The sequence below is a fragment of the Pelophylax lessonae genome (genome assembly GCF_965119305.1).
Source record: "Pelophylax lessonae genome assembly, chromosome: 2".
Lineage (NCBI taxonomy): Eukaryota > Metazoa > Chordata > Amphibia > Anura > Ranidae > Pelophylax > Pelophylax lessonae.
The window spans coordinates 625,058,007-625,082,716 of record NC_138769.1 but is presented as its reverse complement, the minus strand read 5'-3'; the positions used below and the strand labels follow the sequence as shown (position 1 = coordinate 625,082,716).

Sequence of the window (24,710 nt, the reverse complement as noted above, 5' to 3'; positions counted from 1 at the left end):
AGCCAATGACGAGGATAATCCCGGGCAGCTGAGATACTCCTGCAACATTGCTGTATAAAGATGGGCTCAGGTTAGTTTGGGGGGGGGGGGGGGCTGCACACAGAAGACTTTTTATCATATTGCATAGAATGCATTAAGATGGAAAAAAAAAACCTTCTGACTTTACAATCCCTATAAAGTGTTACTAAAGCCAGGGCCCTACATTCACTAGATCTGGTCTCCCACAGTATCTAGTAGTCTATATTTACTAAAATAACTGCATTATTTCCATGTTTTGTGTACTGTTTTTCATCAGCAATATATAGCAGTCTTGTGGCTTTTATCGGTGCCTGGCCTGAGCACTGGTTAAATCCTGTAGGAGGGGTTTTCATTCTCCTTTGACTGTCCTATTAGGCTGCATGATCCCTGACACTCTGTCTGGACAGTGCTGATTGGCCCTGTGCCTATCACATGCACCCTACAAAAAAAAAAAACCTCTCTAGCAATATACACCAAACTGAGCATGTGCAGAGTGCCCCAAAGACTATGTACTATCAGGAGATTAATTGGGGACTGTGGAAGAAGGGGAGAATCCGAGAAGACAGGATCAAACAGCCCTTTTACACAATGCACAGGATTAACCCCTTAGGTTCCACAGTGAGTGTTAGAAGCATGCTTTCCTGCATGTATAGGCTAATTTTACTGTTGAGGGGTTTAGTAACACTTTAAAGTAATATGAAACAATACCCTTATTCTCCAAAAAATAATCCATACACAGCCACTACTTTAATAGCCCTGTAATCTAGTTTTCATGAAATCATTTCTTAATGTTTTTTCTGCCTCCTTGTAACATCCTTCATGAGCGCCCAAACTTTCCTGCTCACTTCTGTTTGTTTGTTTTGGCATGAGCAGTGAATGTTAGTTGCGGTCATGTGCACTGCTTTATGTACACTGCAAGTCCCTAGTCCATCTCAGGGGCAAGAAAGTCCCATAGTCCTAGTCCATTTCAGGGGGTACATTCGTCCTCAATGGTCCCACTGTATGTAGGAGCCTAGCCAACCTCTCTTGCCCCCTCTCCAGCAGGAAGTCAGCAGCAGCAAGAAAAAAAAAAATGAAGATCTGGAGGAGACTGAGAGCAATGATGCTTTTTGATTTAAAGTAATAGTAAAGTTTTGTTGTGTGTGTGTATGTATGTATGTATGTATATATATATATATATATATATATATATATATATATATATATATATATATATATATATATATATACAGTGGGTACAGAAAGTATTCAGACCCCCTTAAATTTTTCACTCTTTGTTATATTGCAGCCATTTGCTAAAATCATTTAAGTTCATTCTTCTTCCTCATGAATGTACACATAGCACCCCATACTGACAGAAAAACACAGAATTGTTGACATTGTTGCAGATTTATTAAAAAAGAAAAACTGAAATATCACATGGTCCTAAGTATTCAGACCCTTTGCTGTGACACTCATATATTTAACTCAGGTGCTTTCCATTTCTTCTGATCATCCTTGAGATGGTTCTACACCTTTATTTGAGTCCAGCTGTGTTTGATTATACTGATTGGACTTGATTAGGAAAGCCACACACCTGTCTATATAAGACCTTCCAGATCACAATGCATGTCAGAGCAAATGAGAATCACAAGGTCAAAGGAACTGCCTGAAGAGCTCAGAGACAGAATTGTGGCAAGGCACAGATCTGGCCAAGGTTACAAAAATATTTCTGCTGCACTTAAGGTTCCTAAGAGTACAGTGGCCTCCATAATCCTCAAATGGAAGACATTTGGGACGACCAGAACCCTTCCTAGAGCTGGCCGTCCGGCCAAACTGAGCTATCGGGGGAGAAGAGCCTTGGTGAGAGAGGTAAAGAAGAACCCAAAGATCACTGTGGCTGAGCTCCAGAGATGCAGTCAGGAGATTGGAGAAAGTTGTAGAAAGTCAACCATCACTGCAGCCCTCCACCAGTCGGGGCTTTATGGCAGAGTGGCCCGACGGAAGCCTCTCCTCAGTGTAAGACACATGAAAGCTCGCATGGAGTTTGCTAAAAAAACACCTGAAGGACTCCAAGATGGTGAGAAATAAGATTCTCTGGTCTGATGAGACCAAAATAGAACTTTTTGGCTTTCATTCTAAGCGGTATGTGTGGAGAAAACCAGGCACTGCTCATCACCTGTCCAATACAGTCCCAACAGTGAAGCATGGTGGTGGCAGCATCATGCTGTGGGGGTGTTTTTCAGCTGCAGGGACAGGACGACTAGTTGCAATCGAGGGAAAGATGAATGTGGTCAAGTACAGGGATATCCTGGACAAAAACCTTCTCCAGAGTGCTCTGGACCTCAGACTGGGCCGAAGGTTTACCTTCCAACAAGACAATGACCCTAAGCACACAGCTAAAATAAGGAAGGAGTGGCTTCACAACAACTCCGTGACTGTTCTTGAATGGCCCAGCCAGAGCCCTGACTTAAACCCAATTGAGCATCTCTGGAGAGACCTAAAAATGGCTGTCCACCAACGTTTACCATCCAACCTGACAGAACTGGAGAGGATCTGCAAGGAGGAATGGCAGAGGATCCCCAAATCCAGGTGTGAAAGACTTGTTGCATCTTTCCCAAAAAGACTCCTGGCTGTATTAGATCAAAAGGGGGCTTCTACTAAATACTGAGCAAAGGGTCTGAATACTTAGGACCATGTGATATTTCAGTTTTTCTTTTTTAATAAATCTGCAACAATGTCAACAATTCTGTGTTTTTCTGTCAGTATGGGGTGCTATGTGTGCATTCATGAGGAAGAAGAATGAACTTAAATGATTTTAGCAAATGGCTGCAATATAACAAAGAGTGAAAAATGTAAGGGGGTCTGAATACTTTCCGTACCCACTGTATATATATATATATATATATATATATATATATATATATATATATATATATATATATATATATAACATGTCATACTTACCTCCTCTGTGCAGTTGGTTTTTCACAGAGCAGCCCCGATCCCCCTCCTCTCGGGTCCCTCTTCCCTGCTCCTTGCCCCTCCCTCCTTTTGAGTGCCCCCACAGCAAGCAGCTTGCTATGGGGGCACCCGAGCCGAGCCACAGCTCCCTGTGTCCATTCAGACATGGAGCTGCGGTTGGACCCCGCCCCTCTCTCTATCCTGATTGGCTTACTGACTTTGACAGCCGCGAGAGCCAGTAGTGCCGCGGCTGTATCTCAGGCAATCAGGAGGAAGAGTCCCGAACAGGCAAGGGACTTGTGGACATCGCTGGACAGACAGGGGACACAGGTAAGTATTAGGGGGTGCTGGGAAGGCTGCTACATGGAGAAGGCTTTTTATCCTAATGCATAAAGATAAAAAAAACCTTCTTGCCTTTACAACTCCTGTAAGAAAATAATTACTCTTTTTTTTTTTTTTTTACAGTTTAGTGTCACTTTAATGTGTCATGTCCTTGTATTGGAAGGTGATGAGGTTGCCTCTCTTAGGGCTCTTTCACACGGGCGTTCCGTATGTCCGTTTTTCATCCCATCCGTTAGCGGATGAAAAACGGACATAATGTATCTCTATGTAAATACGGATGTCATCGGATGATCATCCTCTGACATCCTTTTTTTTGTCAGTTCAGTTCAGTTCAGTTCAGTTTTTTTGAACGGAGGAGAACCCTATTTTTTCTTCCTTTCAAAAAACGGAACTGAAGCAAAAACGGATGTCAGTGGTGTCATCCGCAGACATCCGTATTTACATAGACATGCATTATGTCAGTTTTTCATCCGCAAACGGATGGGATGAAAAACGGACATACGGACCGGATGACACAAGTGTCATCCGTGTCCGTTACAAAAAAAAAAAGAAAGGACCTGATCGGGCAAAAAAAAAAGGAACGCCCGTGTGAAAGAGCCCTTACAGCTCCAGTCCAAGCCCCGTGTGATGAGATTAACAGGCCTGAGGTAGAGTTTCAGGTCCATGTCACAGATAATTTTCTGAAGATCATCCATCACTGAGCCCAGTCTGATCTCAGTTTAACCACTTGCCGACCGCCGCACGACTATCTACGTCGGCGGTCAGCCCCTCACAGGCAAAGTGACGTAGGGCTACGTCACTAGCTTGTGAGGGTCTAGGGAGCGAGCGCGCGCCCCCGGAGGCGCGCTCCCGCTCCCGAGTGGTCACGGACCCCCCCGCGCGTGTGACCGGCGGACCCGATGTCCGCCGGCCACTCTGCGATCGGCGGGGGAGAGGGAGAAAGTCAGGCAGCTTGTGTAAACAAGCTGCCTGTCATTCTCCTCGCTGTATGAGAGCTGATCACATGGATCTACTATGTAGATCCGTTGATCACTCTGCATACAGCTGAAGCCCCAGCCAATCACAGTTAGAATCACGCCCCTAGGGAAACACACAGCCCCTCCCTCTCAAATAAAGTTAACCCCTTCACTACCAGTGTATTTTTACAGTAACAGTGCATATGTATAGCACTGATTACTGTAGAAATGTCACTGGTAACCCCAAAAGTGTCAAAAATGTCAGTCAAGGGTCCGATCTGTCCGCCGCAATGTCGCAGTACCGCAAAAAAAATCGCAGATCGCCGCCATTACGCGTTAAAAAAAAAACAACAAAAATGACAAAAATCTTTCCCTTAGATAGTAAACGCAATAACTTTTGCGCAAACCAATCAAAATACGCTTTTTGCGATTTTTTTTTTTTTTTTTTTTTTTTTTTACCAAACATAGGTAGCATAAAACAAATTGGCCGAAAATTTTAAAAAATTTTGATTTTTACATTTTTTTTTGGGGGGAATTTCATATAAAAAAAAGGGAAAAATATTGCTATTTTTGCAAAATGGACGCTCTTTTTTTGTGTATAGCGCGTGATCAAAAAATCGCACAGGTGATCAAATACCGCCAAAAGAAAGCTCTGTTTGTGGGAAAAAAAGGACGCCAAATTCGTTTAGGTACAGCGTCGCACGACCGCGCAATTCTCCGTTAAAGTCACGCAGTGCCGAATCGCAAAATACCCCCTGGTCGGATAGGGGGTAAAATCTTCCGGGGCTTAAATGGTTAAATACCCCATCTGGGGCCACCATCGTTCATGAATATGCTCTGCTTTTGCATTTATTGTGCAGTCCGTTTTATTATAAGCGTGTAACTGTTAGAATCTGGAACTTTTGGACATTAGAAAGACCACACATGTCCTGTGGTTGGTTTATGTGAAAGAAGACCTAAAAATATGAATGGACTGTACCAGAGGCGTAACTAGAACTTTCAGGGCCCCGGTGCAAGAAACCATGAAGGGCCCCCAGACCCCTGGCCGGGGCCCTTCTCTTCAGGCCTGGGGCTCTTCCCACTGATCCTGGGGCCCTTTACTCTTGTTGCGGGGCCCTTTATTACGGTCGCACAGCGGGCCCCCGTCCTGCCATCTTGGGGCCTCCCCACGGTGGTGGAATGCCAGGGCCCGGTCGCAAGTGTGACCTTTGCGATCCTTGAAGTTCACCCACTGGTGTCAGTAGTTTTTATTTTTTGGTATTTTAATTGTATTTTTTATCATTTTATTTTATTTTTTTCCAATGTCGCTGACTATGACTCATTCAGAAAAGGAAGGAGCTGGTAAATTACAGATTTACCGACCCCTTCCTGGTTCTCTATTGTGACACATCCCCTGCAGCAGCTGGCAGGAGACGGAAGGGAGCACAGTGGAGGAAAAAGGAGGACATTGATTTCTCTACATGCTGCCCCCGCCGCCACTCCTATCTAAGTGTACAGGGGAGCCGCACAGGCCCCCCTGGAGCATGGGGCCCGGTTGCAATTGCAACCCCTGTAGTTACGCCCCTGGACTGTACCATAGCTACTGAGGTGGGGGAGCAGTGCAGATTGTAGATGGGTACTGAGCTTCTTTACTTCACTGCCCCCTGTAAATATCTCATGATGCAGAGAGCACTGAGCGCTTACTGTGGATGGTGGATCTGTACAGGATCAGAGCCAGGATGCCTTTCCTTACCTTACCTAGACTTGGTCATGTGATCATATGTCACATACATGGTATGCATGGCAAGCATGTCTCCTAGCCAGACAGAACGTGTCATAGCTACTGGCACATGTCCCCAAGGTATCAGGGGCAAGGTCACAGCATCCACTGTGCTTCCTTTGTAAATGTGCCATTACATCACAAGGTCAGTCTGGACACTGACAGACGGCAGCGGTTTATGTCACTGTGCCATTTTATTCTGGGAGAAGTTTGACATTTAATCTGAAGCAGGAAGACAATCCCTCATGTCTGCAGCAGAAGACATGATGACAGTAATTGGGGGTATGTCTTGTAAACATGCATACCACCCATCCTGTAAACCTATAAAAGACAGAAGGAAGCAAGTAAAATTGACCTTTGATGATGTTTGATGGGCAGAGATGGCACAGTACAATCCAGTAACAGTGGTTACCTAGGAATAAATCCCTATACAGCAGGGGTCTTCAAACTATGGCCCTCCAGTTGTTCAGGAACTACAATTCCCATCATGCCTAGTCATGTTTGTGAATGTCAGTTTTACAATGCCTCATTGGATGTGTAGTTCCACAACAGCTGGAGGGCTGTAGTTTGAGGATCCCTGCTATACAGGATACATTTAATCATTCTGTCCATACAGCTTGGAGGAGGTGTACAGCCAACCGTATCATCAAAAATGGCACAAACCATGGCATCTGCTTTCAGCTCCTCTTAAGTTCTACTCCAGACATAAATAAACCTAACTCATTATGCGAGATCTAGACTGTGATGGGGTGGCGGGCTATTTGGCGCTGACAAACCGTATCTGAGAGGGTCCTCAATGACACTGGTGCCGCTAGTGACACTAATACAGTGATCAGTCATAATACTGTACACTGACACTGGCTGAGAACCGGTTCATATCTAGGGGCAATCAAGGGGTTAACAGTGTGCCTAACAATATGTAATGTGTGCTGCTTAATATCTAGCAGTTTTTTTTCTCCCTGCTTTGCAAGAAGAAGAAGCAGCCAGATCACTGTTCCCTGTACACAGAGTTCTTTGTTTTTGTAAACACAGAACTCTGTGTGTGATTGGACACAGCCGATCAGGTGACTTCAATCATTGGTTGAAATTGGCTGCCAAGCTTGTGCTGTGTCCGATGACAGCATCTGTGGGCAGAGGGTGCATGCATGCGCACCACCGACCCCCCCCCCCCCCCCATAAGAAAGGGCCGTCGTACAAGTACGTGATTGTGCCTGCACCTGCCACCCATTTTCAGTATATTTACCGTGAGCGGTTGGCAGGTGCTTAAACTGTGCTCTGTGACACTTAGATGGCCCCAATTTCCTCTCTACATTAGTTTGTCTCAGCGACAGTGGTCATTAGTATAATTAGAGAGTCATAATCTGTTCTGTCCAGAAAAATTGGATTTTTGACTTACCGTAAAATCCATTTCTCTGACGTTCATTGATGGACACAGCTCTTGATCTTCTTAAAGCGGTAGTATGCCGCTTTTTGACACTTTTACCCACAGGTAAGCCTATAATATCTAATACCTGTAGGTACAATTAATATCTCCTAAACCGGCACGGTTTAGGAGATATTTGCAGTGAATGCAGCCGCTCACTTGCCGGGAGTGACGTCATCGCGGCTCCGGCCAATCACAGCGCCGGAGCCGCCGACCCCGGAAGAGACGCAGAGGGATCATGGCAGCGCCCGCAGCGATGTCCGGGGGTCCGTGTCGGGGCTTCGTTTTAAGGTAAGTAATACATAATGAGCTAGTATGCAATGCATACTAGCTGATTATGCCTTTTGTCTTGCAGGTTTTTTTTCTTTTTTTTCGGGGGTTTACAACCGCTTTAACCATTGTGGTTATACTGCCCCCTACAGGAGTAGGACATTAGGCAGAAAAAAAAAGTCTAGATACACCTATGGGCAGTCCCAGGGGGTATACACCCACTCTCTGCTATAGGCACTCAGGTTAGTTACAAGCAGTGTCAGAAGAATTACAACTCCACGGAGGAGTGGTTGCTGTGTCCTTCAATGAACATCAGAGAACCAGGTAAACAGGAGCTCAACCAAAACAACTAGAGCTCACCTGAAAACAATACATCCTCAAAGAGGACCAGGTCCTCTAAACAGCAACCTGCAAAAACCTTGCCCACATATTGGATTGCACACTTTTTTACAAGTAATCAAATAGATCATGTTTCTAGTGTTGCAAGTAATGAAGGTCCTTTGCCGTGGTATTGAAAATGGTCACTTTTGATAAGCCGAGGGAAACATGGGGAGTGATCAGCACCGCACTTAAATGAGCCTTCAAAATCCAGCCACGTTCCAGACCGATTGAAGGAGCTAAAATCACTGCGGGACAAGATATTAGCCAGTGATGGTGCCTGTCGTAACACTGATTTAAACCCTCCATACAGAATTTTAGCTTAACATTTATCCTCGTACAGTATGGGTATATATCTCTCCACTATTCTAATTTTATTATACTCCATACTGTACGAGGTGGAAAACATTGGGGTTTTAATTGGGGATCGGCCGATTATCGGCAAAGCCGATATATCGGGGGCCGATATGCACTTTCCCCTGATATATCGGAATCGGCCCCTGAGGTTACCGATTATTGACGATATTTCGGGAAAGTGCTTGCACCGGAGTGATGCCTGCAGCTAGAGGCATTACCCCCGTACCAGCATCCATAGCCACCAGTCGGCTGTCTTGTAATGACAACCGATGCTGCTGAGAAGCCGTCCAGCTGTCATTACAAGGAGCGAGAGGGGACGCCCCCCCCCCCCTCCCGCCGCCTTCTGCGGCTCGCCCGGGTCTTCCGTCCCACCGAATTCGGCTCTGATTGGGCACCAAATTTAAATGCTTTTAAGTGCAGAGGAGGGGTTTGGTGTCTTTTAGACCCCCAGATCCCTCCACAAGAGTACTTGTCAAAAAAAAAAAAAAAAACATTTAATAAATGTAAAAAAAAAAAAAAAAAATGTAATTTACGAAAATATCGGCCGATACCGATACGAGGTGACCAAAGTGTCGGCAATAAAAAAAACTATATCCGTCGATCACTAATTTTAATTGATGTGAATTTTCATCTTCCATCCTGTAATAATTTCTCTGTAGGTGTAGACTCTGCTATTTAAATTGCTCTACTAATAGTATTGGGTTGATACCCTCTATCACAAAACCTGGAGCATGCATGGGATAGGCATAAGGCTATCCTTCATATAAGATAGGGCCAAGGACTATTCATAGGATTCAGATATATTGGGCAGACTAGATGGGCCAAATGGTTCTTATCTGCCGACACATTCTATGTTTCTATGGAGCACATCTTGTCTCTCTTTTGCTAAAATCCACCCTCCTCACTGCAGATCCTACGCAACCTCAGAACCTGGCCAACTGGTATACCCCGTGTCACATGACTGGGGTGCCCAGAATCAGCATGGAGGAGGGGGTTTCCAGAGAGGGGTTTCTTATACAAACTGGATTCAATGTGATCATCCTTGCAAGACAAACCCACATCCAAAACAGGAATAGATCTGTCACTCAAATGTAAACTTTAGGTTTAGATCATTTATTATTCAAAAACAATCATCACAAAATCAATGTGCCCACAGATCTGGAGCAAACGAACAGCAGGTCATCAATGAAACAAGGGAAAAATGTAATACTTGAGCGAAAAGGATTGCTATCTCCAAAAATGCGTACCCTCTCCAACCAACCCATATACAGGTTGGCGAGAGAGGGTGAAAACCGAGCGCCCATGGCTTCTTTGCATTTCTGGAGATGGAATAGAACCATTAACCACTTAAGCCCCGGAACATTTTACCCCCTTTCTGACCAGGGGGTATTTTGCGATTCGGCACTGCGTGACTTTAACGGACAATTGCGCGGCCGTGCGACGCTGTACCCAAATGAATTTGACGTCCTTTTTTTCCCACAAACAGAGCTTTCTTTTGGTGGTATTTGATCACCTGTGCGATTTTTTTTATTTTTTTTTTGATCATGCGCTATAAACAAAAAAAGAGCGACAATTTTGCAAAAATAACAATATTTTTCTATATAAAATTCTCCAAAAAAAAATGTAAAAATCTAATTTTTTTTTTAAATTTTTGGCCAATTTGTTTTCTGCTACCTATGTTTGGTAAAAAAAAATCATAAGCGTATTTTGATTGGTTTTGCGCAAAAGTTATTGCGTTTACTAACTAAGGGAAAGATTTTTGTCACTTTTGTTGTTTTTTTTTTTTTTAACGAGTAATGGCGGCGATCTGCGTGTTTTTTTTTTTTTTTTTTTGGCAGGACTGCGACATTGCGGCGGACAGAACGCACCCTTGACTGACATTTTTGACCTTTTGGGGGTACCAGTGACATTACTACAGTAATCAGTGCTATACATATGCACTGTTACTGTAAAAATGACACTGGGAGGGAAGGGGCTAACTTTATTGGAGAGGTAGGGGTTAAGTGTGTCCCTAGTGGCGTGTTTCTTACTGTCATTGGATGTGGCTGTGTGTGTAACAGCACAGATCTACGGTCCTACATAGCAGGACTGAGTGATCTGTGCTTTTACACAGGGGAGAATGACAGGCGGCTTTGTTTACACTAGCCGCCTGCCTTTCTCCTTCTCTACCCGACGATTGCAAGTGACCGGCGGACATCGGGTCCGCCGGTCACACGCGCCGGCTTCTTCGGGTATGAGCGGGGGCGGGAGCGCGCCTGCTGCGGCGCGCGCTCGCCCCCTATTGGCTCCCAGGCTAGTGACGTACCGGTACGTCACTTTGCTTTGGAGGGGCTGACCGCCGCCGTATATAGTCGGGCGGCGGTCGGCAAGTGGTTAAACAACAAAATAAATGTGTTAAAAGATAATATAAGTTTTATATATAGTTTATTACTATTTCACAGTGTAAATGAACCCCTTATAGTAGTGATTATCTGCTCTTTTTGTACTATAAGGCCTCATGCCCATTGGACATTTTACAGCTGCTGTTTTGGGCATCAGGCGTTTTTTTTTCCTGCAGCCAATAAACTCCCCAGCATGGTATCCTAGGTGTCCATGCACACATAGGCTGTTATCAGCAGTTTTTGGCAGGGGTGTTTTCTGGCTGGAAAGAAACCCCCAGAACTAGTGGGTTTTGAGAGGAGTTTTTCTGCCGTAAAAACGCTATAACTCTGATAAAAGCTGAAAAAAGCATAAAAATGCAGATATACAGCGTTTATCAGCTTTTTGAGCCATAAGCTTTTGTCGGAGTATAGTTTTTTCTAACAATAAGGCCAACTGATGAAAATAATCAATATAATCAATAGTTGCAGCCCTAATTTGAGGCTTGATACGCATCTGTGTGATCGCTAACTGTGTCCATGAAACTCTTATTGATCACTGAGCACCCAAGGGATCACTGGCAGAGGTGATGATGTAAGTGTGCTTAGGCCTGGCACAATGGCCAGCGGGTAAAAGAAGACAACTGTGCTCCGCCATGGAACAGGGAAACTGTGCCTAGTGTGGGTTCACACTTTACTTTAGGGAGGTTTCTTCTCGCTGCCTGTTGTGTCTCCATAACAGGAAGTGAAGGAAAGTCTCCCCAAGGGGGATACAGACCGAAAACCGACATTGGTATCAACCATGGGCTGGCAGGCAGTATTTATAACTATGAACATAAGACATTTAAACCCAGATAAGATACTTTAATAAATAAATATACAGCAGACATTGAGTTGGTTTTTCAAAAAAATAAACAACTTTAACCACTTCAATACCGGGCACTTTCACCCCCTTCCTGTCCAGGCCAATTTTCCCCTTTTTAGGGCTGTTGCATTTTGAATGACAATTGCGCAGTCATGCAACACTGTACCTACACCAAATTTATGTCATTTTCCCCCCACAAATAGAGCTTTCTTTTGGTGGTATTTGATCACCTCTGGTGTTTTTTACTTTTTGCTAAACAAATAAAAAGCCCGAAAAATTTGAAAAAAAAAAAAAAAAGTTTTTTTGTTTTATACAATTTTGTAAATAAGATTTTTCCCCTGCACTGATGAGCACTGATGAGACTGCACTGATAGGCGGCACTGATATGTAGCACTGATAGGCGGCACTGATAGGCGGCACTGGTGGGCACTGATAGGCGGCACTGACGGGCACTAATGGGCACTGATAGGCGGCACTGGTGGGCAATAATGGGCACTGGTGGGCGACACTGATAGATGGCAATGATGGGCACTGGTGGGCAACACTGATAATGAGGGCACTGGCGGGCAGCACTGATGGGGAGGGCAATGGGGGGCTCCCTGAGCCCTTACTGCCATCCCTGGTGGCCATAGTGGGCATCCCTGGGGTTATAGGTGGGCATCCCTGGGGTCATGGGTGGGCATCCCTGGTGGTTCTAGTGGCAACCCCCCCCCCCCCCCGAGGGTCTGCACTGGTAATCTATGATCTGATTACCAGTGCCGACCCGCTCCTTTACTCGTACCTGTCAGGCACGAACTAAGGAAAGCCGATCAACAGCTCTTCCTGTTTATTATGTGACCAGCCGTGATTGGACACGGCTGATCACATGGTAAAGAGCCTACGTCAGTAGGCTCTTTTCTGAGTTTGGAGATGCAGGGAGTCAGACTGACACCTCGCATCACCGATCGCCGCCCGGGGGCGCGCAGAGCTGTATTATCCTGCTGCCGTCATATGACGTCCGGTCAGGATAATACAACCACAATCCCGCCGTCAATTTGCTATAGGGCGGGCGGGATGTGGTTAATAATAAATACTTATAACACTCAAAACAACCTAGCCACTACGGCTCAGGTTGTATAAATAACAAATTGATCAAACAATTTTTTTCCAACAATAAAATAAAGAAGATTAAATAAACGTAATACATTTAGTCCCCCTAAGCAATAAGCAAAGGTGACCTAACCACATAATAATTTGGCTGCGACAAACAAGGGAAGGGAGGGCAGGGAACACCACAGCTCCGTTTCTGAAGTGATTGAATTTCTACTACTGAGGTGCCCCTTCGATATCCTAAAACAGGGTTCTGGCGGGATAAATGAGCGGGAAGGAGCCACTTGACCCCAGGGAAGGGTCAACTAGCCAGTTTTCCCTGGATACAGGGTAGCTTTGGGCGGGAAGAGGGCTGAATGACCTCAGAAGAAAAAGGTCAAGTAGCCCTTATACACCTAATCCCCTCAGATTAAACTAATTTAAATGTATCCCTGCCGCCAGCCCATGATAAAGGGGGGCTATATGCTGCTCCCCTTTTTTACATTCCTTACTTTGTACAAAAGTTAAAAATGGCTTTAGATCTCGTTCAACCGCTCTACACAGACGACTTCAACTGCCATGGTGCAATGAGAGCTTTCCTTGCCCTGGTCCCGATGAATAGTAAGGGTGGGGTATACAGATACGTGGATTATTAGGCTGTTGGGTGCAGGATTACTTCCTAGCTGTGCTTCAATTATATAAAAAAAAACAAAAAAAAAAAACGTATAGCACTTTTGTAATAGCATTTAAGTATTGATGACATTTCTGCAGATTTTCTGTCCCTAGGGGCATCCTGTATACCAGAACATGTCTGTATACACTTATAAGAAGCCGTGCCCATTATCAATACAGACGTTCCCCTTGCTTTGTACCCATCTGATTCGCACTTAGTTCTGTCTGAACTGTGACAATAGGAAGGAAGTCTTACAGCATGTCAAAGACTAATTGCAAAACTGAAGCTGTGAACCTTCCCTTGTCACATCTGCACAGTGGGCGTCTTCAGAAAAGCTGCACTTTTTCCTAAGTAACTTTTCACAGCAGCTGTGTGAATGTCGGCTCAGTGTACAGCGCTCCTGGGTGGTTCGGGGGACACCTGCTAGACCCCCTCCCCTTGTGTGGGTGATGACGGACCAACTTCTCCCACCTGGGAAATGGAAATTCCCCAATTATGTGGTGAGTAAAAATTAGAAGACACGGTCATGTGGTATATACAGCCAGATAACCAACGTGATTGGTCCTTTATAGGGATTCAATTCTAACTCCTGCTGAAATGTCTCATTTTTGTATTGGATAGAGCAGTATGGGTTTGAGTCTGTCTGTTTTTTTGCCATCTGTGTCTTTTTCCTATCGGGACTGAAAATAACAGAAAATCTCTCCTTAAGGACACACACATTTTTGGTTGTGTTTGAGTGTGTCCTTAAGGAGAGATTTTCTGTTATTTTCAGTTGGAGTTTGGAAAGTTAGAACATCTAATAACGTATTATTGTTGTCTGCACAGTCCTGTTGTAATGATAACCTCACCCCCCAATTTTTTGTATGGGTGTCACAGGAACAGGAAGTGAAGGAAAATCTACCCAATGGGGTCACATAGGGAAAAAAAATTGTACAGAAACATGAACGCTTTCCAATAATTTTTTTCCAACACAAAAAAAAGTGATTGGTTGAATTTAGGCTTTATAATAGGATATTATATATCGTGCATTCTTGACATTTTGGTATTGAATCATGTTGTAATTTTTTACCTGTAAGAAAGTTTTCAGTGTGGCAGAATGCAGCCTAGGCCAGTATCGTACCTCCTCATCCACCTGTCTATGTACTTCCTATGGTTGGCTATAAATGGCATGATGAAATATAGCAATGCTTCTAGTATCCCTTGGGAGGATTGGGTCATTTCTTAATTATGCAGAGTGATGATTTTCTGGTTTGTTGGAGAATCTCCTACATAGTAAGGCTGCATTGGAACTCGGGAAAAGATCAAAGTATTGTATGTGTATTGCTGTAAAAGTCAAGTAGGTTCAGTTACAGAGCTTTATTAGATCAGCCTGTAGGTGGCTATGAAAGATTATGTGCTGCGTTCATTGCTTGGCTCTAGAAAGTGCCTCCTATGAAACCATGAGCTTAGTTTGTGTGGATGCATGCATGTCTGATATGCTTTAGCAAATATGTCTTTGTTCATTTTTTATATGTAGAAATTGTTTTTCTTTTTTGTTTTTATTTTATTTTTTGTTATTAAAACAAAAAAGATATTCTACTTATCTACTCAACGCCTCTTTCTGGGGTCCCCCACTGTTGCTGTCTGCGCCTTCTTGCGAGTACCCCCATAGCAAGCCGGTTGCTATGGGGGCACCTGTGCGGATATGCTCTCGAGCTGGACTGTGTGCATCAATAGAGACACACAGCGCAGTTTGGCCACACACCCCACTTGAATTATGACCTGCTATAAAAATCATTTGTTATTCTGTTACCGAGCTTTGTTTACATTACATTGCATTATTCTGTATGTCAAACGTTGTTACTCACTTGCATTATTCAATAAAATACTTGAAACAGGAAAAAAAAAAAAAAAATCATTTGTTATAGTAGTGTTTGAAGAATATGGAGTCTATATGTCTATAGAATATGTGAACTTAGCGCATATGCGATTCTGCATTTCCACCGCAGTCCCACTAGAAGTCGCTGAACACAGCCATTACTAGTACAAAAAAATGTATAAAAAATTCCAGTATATATCCCATAGTTTGTAGACACTATAACTTTTTTGAGCCAAGCAATTAATATACAAATCTTGGGTTTTTTTTTTTCCCCCAAAAAATTATGTAGCAGAATACATATTGGCCCAAACTGATGAAAGAATTTGATTTAATTCGGCTATACAGCAATTAGCTGTATAGCCGAAAGTATAAAAAAAAAATATAATATAATGTGTGTACCGTATATACTCGAGTATAAGCCGAGTTTTTCAGACCATTTTTTTGTGCTGAAAACGTCCCCCTCGGCTTATACTCGAGTCAAAGAAAAAAAAAAAAATTCCCTGTCCGCTCGTGTAATTTCGGCTATTCCCGGCCTCTCCCGAGCGGCGGCGGCGCTCGGGAGAGGCCGGGAATAGCCGAAAGTATACGAGCGGCGGCGGCGCGTGCGCAATGACGTGTCGGCGCCGGGCGGCGCCATTTTTAAAATGAAGGCGCCTCTGGAATAGGTAAGTGAAACAGCTTCACTACCTGCCATTATGCAGGGCTGCGGGCACACTACAAGGGATGCAGTGCTGCGGGCATGGTCCACCTGTACCATGCCCACAGCACTGCATCTCCTGTAGTATGCCCACAACCTCGGATCCTCTTGTACCATGCCAGTACCCTGCATTCTCCTGCACCATGCCAGTACCCTGCATTCTCCTGCACCATGCCAGTACCCTGCATTCTCCTGCACCATGCCAGTACCCTGCATTCTCCTGTACCATGCCAGTCACCCTGCATTCTCCTGCACCATGCCAGTCACCCTGCATTCCATATATATATTTTTTTTTTTTTAGTTTTGGAGTGAAGATGGGTTAGAACACCGGTCCGTTTTATTGCTGTCTGTGCCCCAATTTAGGGAGATTCATCCTCTCTATCTGTCCGGTTTACCGTTTTAATTGAAAGTAAATGAAAATTCCAAATTCTGGGTTATCCCCAGAAGGTTAATAGAGGGGAAATCTTCCAGTGGGGACCGTTGTTCTGGTGACCTGGGGGGGGGGGGGGCAAGGAATTCCCTTTAATTTAAAGCAATTTCCTCTCAGATCCTGTTTGGCTATAGGACATGAATTGCTGGGGAAATCTCACAATGGCACACAGGTGGTAAAAAAAATCTGCAGGTTATAACCCTCCTTGCTCTATCCAAATAGGAAAAAAAAAGTTTGCCTATAGCTCTAGTTTTAAAGTGGTTCTAAAGTCAAAAGTTTTTTTTTTTTATCTTAATGTATTCAAATGCATTAGGATAAAAAAAAAAATCCTTCTGTGTGCAGCAGCCCCCCTAAGGCCCCTTTCACACTAGTGCGACTTGTCCCGCGATTTTGGACCTGTACCATGCCCGCAGCACTGCATCTCTATAGTATGCCCGCAGCCCCGCATTCTCTTGTACTATGCCCGCAGCCCCGCATTCTCTTGTACCATGCCCGCAGCCCCGCATTCTCCTGTACCATGTCCTCAGCCCTGCATTCTCCTGTACCATGCCCGCAGCCCGGCATTCTCCTGTACCATGCCCGCAGCCCGGCATTCTCCTGTACCATGCCCGCAGCCCGGCATTCTCCTGTACCATGCCCGCAGCCCGGCATTCTCCTGTACCATGCCCGCAGCCCGGCATTCTCCTGTACCATGCCCGCAGCCCGGCATTCTCCTGTACCATGCCCGCAGCCCGGCATTCTCCTGTACCATGCCCGCAGCCCGGCATTCTCCTGTACCATGCCCGCAGCCCTGCATTCTCCTGTACCATGCCAGCAGCCCTGCATTCTCCTGTACCATGCCAGCAGCCCTGCATTCTCCTGTACCATGCCAGCAGCCCTGCATTCTCCTGTACCATGCCAGCAGCCCTGCATTCTCCTGTACCATGCCAGCAGCCCTGCATTCTCCTGTACATGCCCGCAGCCCTGCATTCTCCTGTACCATGCCCGCAGCCCTGCATTCTCCTGTACCATGCCCGCAACCCCTGTTTTGGGTCTCGTGGTGGTCCAGTTGGGTCCAGTAGCTGCTGCATTTCCCACCCTGGGCTTATACTCGAGTCCATTTTTCCCATTTTTTTGTGGTAAAATTAGGGGCCTCGGCTTATATTCGGTTCGGCTTATACTCGAGTATATACGGTATCTCCCATTGAATTCTATAGAAAACGCATCAAAATGCACATTTATGAGTAAAAAAAATTGGCATTGATGGGAGCGGTGTACAGAAATGTGAAGCTGCTCATGTATGTGAAAATAAACCTGTAGAGACAAATGTCCCATTTTCCTAGAATTAGAGTTCCCAAATCTGAGAAATGCTAACTGTAGTGTGCGGATAGCTTTTATATCATTGTGACTTCCACTTTAATTTCTTCTTACTTTTACTACGAGTCGCTGTGTAACAAGGCCTATGTGGAAGTGCCATTTACAGCCGATTTTAGTGCTTAAAGGCATAGTTCATCTTTACTAAAAAACTGCCCACTTTAAAGGGGTAGTTCACCTTTACCAGAAAACTGTCTATCCAGATAAGGGGCGTCTGTAGATATAAATCCAACCGGGCAGCTCTGACCAAAAGTTGAATATTGCCCTTGCTATAGGCCGTTTACCTACCTCCTAAAGCCTGGCTGGAAAACTCCTAGGACGAGCAGACTTTGTATGCAATAATAGAATACACCGCTTGCCGTGATTGGCTCAGCATGGTACATAGAGTATTACAGCATAGGGACATTCTGTAAGTTGCCAAAGGTACTGTATACACATCCAGCGGGCTAACACTTTTAATAGGGATGTTCTGTAACTAGCTGAAGCTACAGTACCTGGCATATAAGATGACCCCCCCCGATTTTTGGGGTATCTTTTTTATTATAAAAAAAGTTGTCTTTTACGCCGGAAAATACGTTATACCAAATTGCACCTTTCCCTGCGGGTCTCCGCTTAATTATTTGACTGCCCACTCTCGCCCGCAGCACTCCCACTCCCGCCCGTGGTAAAACCGCCCGCTCCCGCAAGATTTGCATTGGGTCCCGCGGGAGCCCAAACCCAATGCAGCCCTCTACTACACACCACTGTTTCCATGACTGGTGTATTGTCAATATTCCGGCTGCCATGACTCGCCACAATTTTACCCAACTGACCAATACCATGATAAATTACATGAAAAACATTTTAATTGAATTCAAATGGTCAAAGCAGCCTATTATTAAATAACCTTCAATAACAAAAATGAATAACTTTATTATGTTCTATAAAAAACATAATAACATTGAGACTAAATGGCCTTATAATAGGTCTTGGGTTTTTGAAGGCACATGTGATCACCAACTTCCATCTTGGGGCCCCAGACACAATTACATCACCTTGGGGGACAACTCTCTACTAAGTTACCCTCTGATACAACCCCAATAACCAGTAACACATTACTGCCGACACTCAGTAGGGAAGGAACATCCATACCTGAGATGGGGCCCAACCCCATTGTTGCCAAAACTTATAACCTTCCCTGCCTTCAAAAAACATGCGACCTCTGCCTGCTGCTATGACCTCACCCACCTAACCAAAATTTCTAGCACTCAAAAACAAACAACCACAACTACCAAACCAAAGCACATAAACTTGGAATGACCGCAAAAGACAGTGAGAAAAACAAAAAAGAAAATGGACAGGAACCACGACCAACAAATAAATAGGGGCGGGAGAAGCTTGTCTGATGGGGTTGCTGCTTCAACTGAGCTTAAAGGCAAGTCCACCTCTAGCAGACCCCTAGTGCCATACCCTGCCACCCTCTGCCACAATCTACTCTTCACCAATAAGGAAAGACCATTTTCTTTTGAATCTACAAAACAAGTTCACCCTCTACCTGCCTCAGCCTATGGTTGCAAACCCAGTCTTGTAAGCCTCTTGCCTATGGTGCGATTCCAGCTCCAGGCCTAGTACTTTACTCCCTTCCCCGGCAGTCACTGTTTGCTGGATGTGACTGTAATGACTGTTACAACTTAAAGAAACCACTGCATGCAAATACTGCATTTCTAAAGAAGTGTGGAAAGAAGAATGTTGACTGTAGATGTTCTAATTAAAATATCTTCCCTCTATACAGAGGCCTCAGCCGCTTCCCATATGTGGAAATAGCAGAAAGTCTCTTTCTGAGAAATAATTTAGATGGGTTCCCTACACAGGTCTGTGAGAGGTGAAGTAAGCTAATTAGAGGAAGAAGGGGGAAGGATTCTGGGAAATTCCTGCTACAAGCTGCCGAAAGAAGAGACATTCAAACCTTTTGAACCAATGTACTTTGTGTGTTAAGGGGATTGAAACTCTCTCAATCAACACTGACTTTTCTTTTTTTTTTTTTTTTTACTCCTAAGGCCCCTATTACACGGGCTTTCCGATCAGGTCTGTCTGTCAGTTTTTCAGGCAGACCTGATCGGATGTTCCATTTACCTCTATGGAGCAGCGGATGTCAGCGGTGACATGTCTGCTGACACCCACTGCTATCAGATCCGATGTGGTCTGTGAAATCCAGACGGATGGAAACCCTATTTTAGGATCGGATCGGATTAAAACGGACAAGCGGACCATTTTAATCTGATCTCCCATAGAGGAGAGCGGGGATCTGACACTTGCTGCTATTCGATCCGATCCTGTCTGTGAAATCCAGACGGATGGAAAGCCTATTTTCCATCCGTCTGGAGGATCAGATCGGATGAAAACAGACAAACGGTCCGTTTTCATCCGATCTCCCATAGAAGAGAGCAGGGATCTGACGACTTTGTCTATGCAAAGTAAGTGGAGACAGACCTATCATCCAAGATGATAAGAAATAGATCGGCGCTCCTTTTACAGAATGATGGACAAAAGAGTATATACCAAGAAAGGGAGCTATAATGAAAAGCACACTGAAGATAACAAGATGCAAAAGTGAAGGCAATATCTGTACAGAGAGCGCAAAGATGTGCAATAAAGCCAAACAGAATGGGCTAAATGTGTGACATCTGTGGAAACTTCAAATAGGTAAAATAAAATTTTCAATAACATAAAAATATTATTCAGCAATAAATGCAACGATGATGAAAGTGCTCAAGTGCAATAAATATTATAAGATAAAATATAAATACAGACCTAATGATGCAAAGCTGAAATGTTAAAAGAATAGTATATACTCACAGTAAGGTATGTACAATCGCAGAACCACCGATGCGGTGAATCCGATGCTTCTGGTCTCGGCCGTAGACTGGAAGTGACGTCACCTGGCTCCTCCCGACGTGTTGCATCACAACCTCCTGACTTTATCAAGGGATGAAGGGACTCATGCACACAGCATGTTTAAAAAGCGGCAGTGCTACTGCCAGAAAAAAGAAGCTGTAGAAATTTGCTTTTAGCCGCTTTTTTGACTAGCGTTTATGCGTGTGTTTTTTTTTTTTGTTTTTTTTTTTGTTTTTTGTTTTTTGGCGTTAGTGTTTTTGGGCATTTTTACAGTAAATAAACTCCCTATAATGTAAAAATGCCTAAAAACGCCAAAAGCAGCTAATTGCTTGTTACAGCGTTTAGCCACGTTTTTGTTGGCATTTTGGGTTTTTACAGCTCAACAGAAGAGGATGCAGGTTGTACTGGGCTTCTTCATTACCTATTACATGCATCAGCTTGTGTTGCAAAGTGTAGTGAATGTTCCAAATAAAGATTTTATGGAGATAAGGAAAAATAAAAATAGAACTTGCAAAAATCATTAACCTTTCACTTTAGTGCCCACAAACCTTTATTGAAAACTTGAACATACTGTAAGCATTAAAGGGAGAGGAGACCTGGGCCTGAACAGTGGATTTAGTTGTATGGTTTAGTATACATAAGTGATTAGAGAAACCTTAACTTCTGTTTGGGTCATCTCATGCAGCTTTGGCTTCAATGTTGCCTGCTGCCAGCCCAGTCATTGATCATGCTCACTTCAGAGGGCATTGTTGGGCCTGTGCCACAATAGCACTGGGCGCCCTTTCACATCTAGAACCTATATATAAAATCCGGCCTAGATTTTCATGACAACTGAAAAAGAAGGAAGAAAACTTTTTTTTTTTCTTTCTACTATTGTTTCTATATCGGTTTTACTAGAAGTATAGAATATTTCACAAAAATAAATTAAATAAAAATTAAAGTAGAACTATAAGCAACAACTTTTTTTTTTATTATAATTTATTTTGGATAGCGTAAGAGAGGGTTATCCCATCGTTTTTTTGCCTTCTGTCTCCCATTGGGGGAGACTTCCCTTCACTGCCTGTCTTATAGCCAAAGCAGGAAGTGAGAGGAAATCTCTTGGCACTCCCCAGGTCACTAGAACTAGTGCCCCTGTTATGTCAAAAGAGCCAACTCTTCAAAATCTCCAACCACATCACTTCCGGTGACTCTCCAGCATCAGTAATTGGTTGTTTTGACAGAATACTGGTGTTCCATGAAAAAAATCCTACCCGTGAAAATTCCCTACCCTCGTCACTTCCTGTGACGTACCCTCATTCATCAGCTGAGCCGCTTCCCAGCGCACATGCTCACAGCTGCGTCATTCATCATCTGTTGCTGCGCGTCCCACTGCGCACGCCCAGCCACTAAATGAAATCACCTCGGCTCCAACCCGTGAGACTTCCCTGATCTCTGCTCCAGGAAAATGTTTTAAATTTTCATAGACCCCGCCGCTTTAACATTTTCCTGGAGCTGAGATCATTTGGGACGCCGCACCTGCTGAAGAATGACGCGCGCCCACAGGGAAGTCTAAGGGGTTGGAGCCGAGATGATTTCATTTAGTGGCTGGGCATGCGCAGTGGGACGCACGGTAACAACTGATGAATGACGCGGTGTAACGTTAAAAAACTACCCCGTGAAAATTCCCTACCCTCCGCAGCTGTGAGCATGCGCACTGGGAAGCGGCTCAGCTGATGAATGACGTACCTGCACCGGAAGTGACGAGGGTAGGGAATTTTCACGGGGTAGGGTTTTTTAACGTTACACCGGCAGTGTTTACACTTCAGTTCATGCTATAATAAGTGGAGATTGTTAGTCCACCCGCTAGTAACCAACAATATGGCCTCCTCCAAGAGGGCAACAACTTTTTTGCTCCTTAGCCGGTGTTCTGTAAAAACAGCCAACTCATTGTGTACCGTAGTGTATACATTACCGGTGTTCTGTGCAAACAGCCAAGTTGTCAAAATCTGCTGCTGGAGAGTCACCGGAAATGATGTAATTGGAGATTTTGAGGAGTTGGCTCTTTTGACAGAACATCCCCCCCCATTGGAAGATTTCCCTCTATTACTTTTCTGAAGACAGCCCAAAATTTTGAATTTTCTCTTCCTTTCACTTTCAGTAATAATGGTAGAGAGCATTAAATAACCATAACGGAGAAAAAGACAGCAATAACAATTTAATAGGTGCTCCAATCCTAGAAACTAGAACGTTTTGCCTAATAGTTATACTGTACTTTAACTGCTTGCCGTCTGGGGCAATGTTGACCTTTTTCACATGCATGTTTTTTTTTTTTTTTTTTTTTTTTACTAGAAAATTATTTAGAACCCCCAAACATATATATTTTCTGAAAGCAGAGACCCCCAGAGTATAAAATTGTGCTTGTTGGAATTTTTTATGTTGCACAATTTGTGCGCAGCCATTTATTAAACACAGATTTTCCATAAAAAAATCCATTTAAATGAATTTTCCTGCACACAAAATCAAGATAATTCCCAGTTTTTTTTTTTTTTTTTTAAAGAAAAGATGATTTTGTGTCAAGTAAATACAAAAAAATGCACATTCCTGTGGCGACAAACTACAATAACTAAAATTGCCCATAAGCGACATTTTAAAAGTCTTTACAGGTTATCAGTGTATGTTATACCCCTGATGACTCCCCTGCCCTCCAAGCCAGTTGATGAAACGCAGATCTGTTTGATTAGAAGCCTCCCTGGCTGTAACGGCCAGGGAAAAAAGACGACTCTGAAACCCGGAAATGACAAAATCCCCATGGCTTCCAGTTTCATTCATCATAAATGGGGGGAAGGATATTCCTCAATCCCCTCTAAGATGATCACTGACAGAGATGGAGGGGGGTCCACAGCATTTGGGTGGCTTTACAGGATCACTCTTACATGAAAGCTGATCACTGGCACTAAAAATGGTCCTAGGATCATGGCTGCAGCCACAATCCTGGTATAACCATTTGCTGCCCAGGACATGTATATACATACGTTGGACAGCAAGTGATTAATACATAACAGAGGATTCAAAGAGCACACTGGAATACATAGAGAGACCGCATGGGATAGAGGTCTTGTTTCGAGGCAGGATTTTTCTGACTCAATCAGCTTGAACTATTGAGTTCTGTAAACGGTGAAACAGGATGTAAGCTGGAATAGCTTACTAAATAAAAGATGATCACAGCTGTACCCCCTGACTCAAAAAGAGAAAATAGAATATTAAAGGCTCGTGCACACAGGCATAATAAAACATGCCTATCAATGCTGAAACTTGCTGCCATCTTCTGAAAGCAAGATTCTGAATGTTGTCCAAACGCTATATTCCTTTAAGCGTTTCTAGAACGTTTACATTCATACAAGTGTACAATGCAAAAGTGTACTATTGGTTGCTAGGATGCTAGGTGACTCAATGTGGGAGGAATTATGCTCCAACCGTTTTTGTGGCAATCCGTTCCCCATCAGGTCTGTTCTGACAGCAGATGGGAGGAGCGGTTTCTGCCAGTGTCTGGTTGGTTTGGCCCAGGCCATGTCAGATTGTACATCGGCAGACACGACTCCATCCACTGCCCGTCACTGTGGACCTGATGGGAAACTCCAACACTAAGCTATGGCAGCTCCACCCATAGGCGTGCACAGGGGGTGGGTCTGAGCCACCCTAATCCCTATGTGCGGTGCTGATTCCCCCTCCTTGCCAGGCTTCTCCTCGTGTTGCACCTCCCCCCACAGTGCTGCTGACTTCCTTCCTCTCCTCTGCTACGGGGATGTTTCAGAATAAAGAGTAGGGAAGGGGCTAGTAAATGTAATTTACCGGTCCCTTCTTTTTCCAAATTAACACAGTGAACTCACCCCCTCACTGTGTTCATTCATAACTGAAGCATATTAAACTGTATTTCCTATGCTTCTGTTTGTGAATGAACAGGAAGTCATTCAGCAAATATCACTACCTATTCATTCACTGTGCAGTGTCCAGTGCAGCTGAGGCTGCAGAGAAAGGCATATGTGTTAAAGCTTTGGGGTGCACACCCTAATGCAATAGGCTTTGCGCACCTATGGCTCCACCCCCTAAGGG

At 44.1% G+C, this 24,710-nt stretch overlaps 1 protein-coding gene across 3 annotated transcripts in view; it reads left to right on the top strand.

The window, feature by feature from the left end:
• Positions 1-24,710, top strand: part of SPATA13 (spermatogenesis associated 13) — a 131,092-nt gene that overhangs the window by 23,963 nt on the left and 82,419 nt on the right. The window contains exon 1 of one of the 3 annotated variants that reach the window (XM_082245530.1): positions 13,809-13,909. The exons of the other annotated variants lie outside the window; for them this stretch is intronic. Coding sequence (XP_082101656.1) covers positions 13,859-13,909 — 51 coding nt within the window. The 5' untranslated portion in view covers positions 13,809-13,858. Of the gene's footprint in view, positions 1-13,808; positions 13,910-24,710 lie in introns of those variants that run through there. 3 annotated transcript variants of the gene reach the window in all.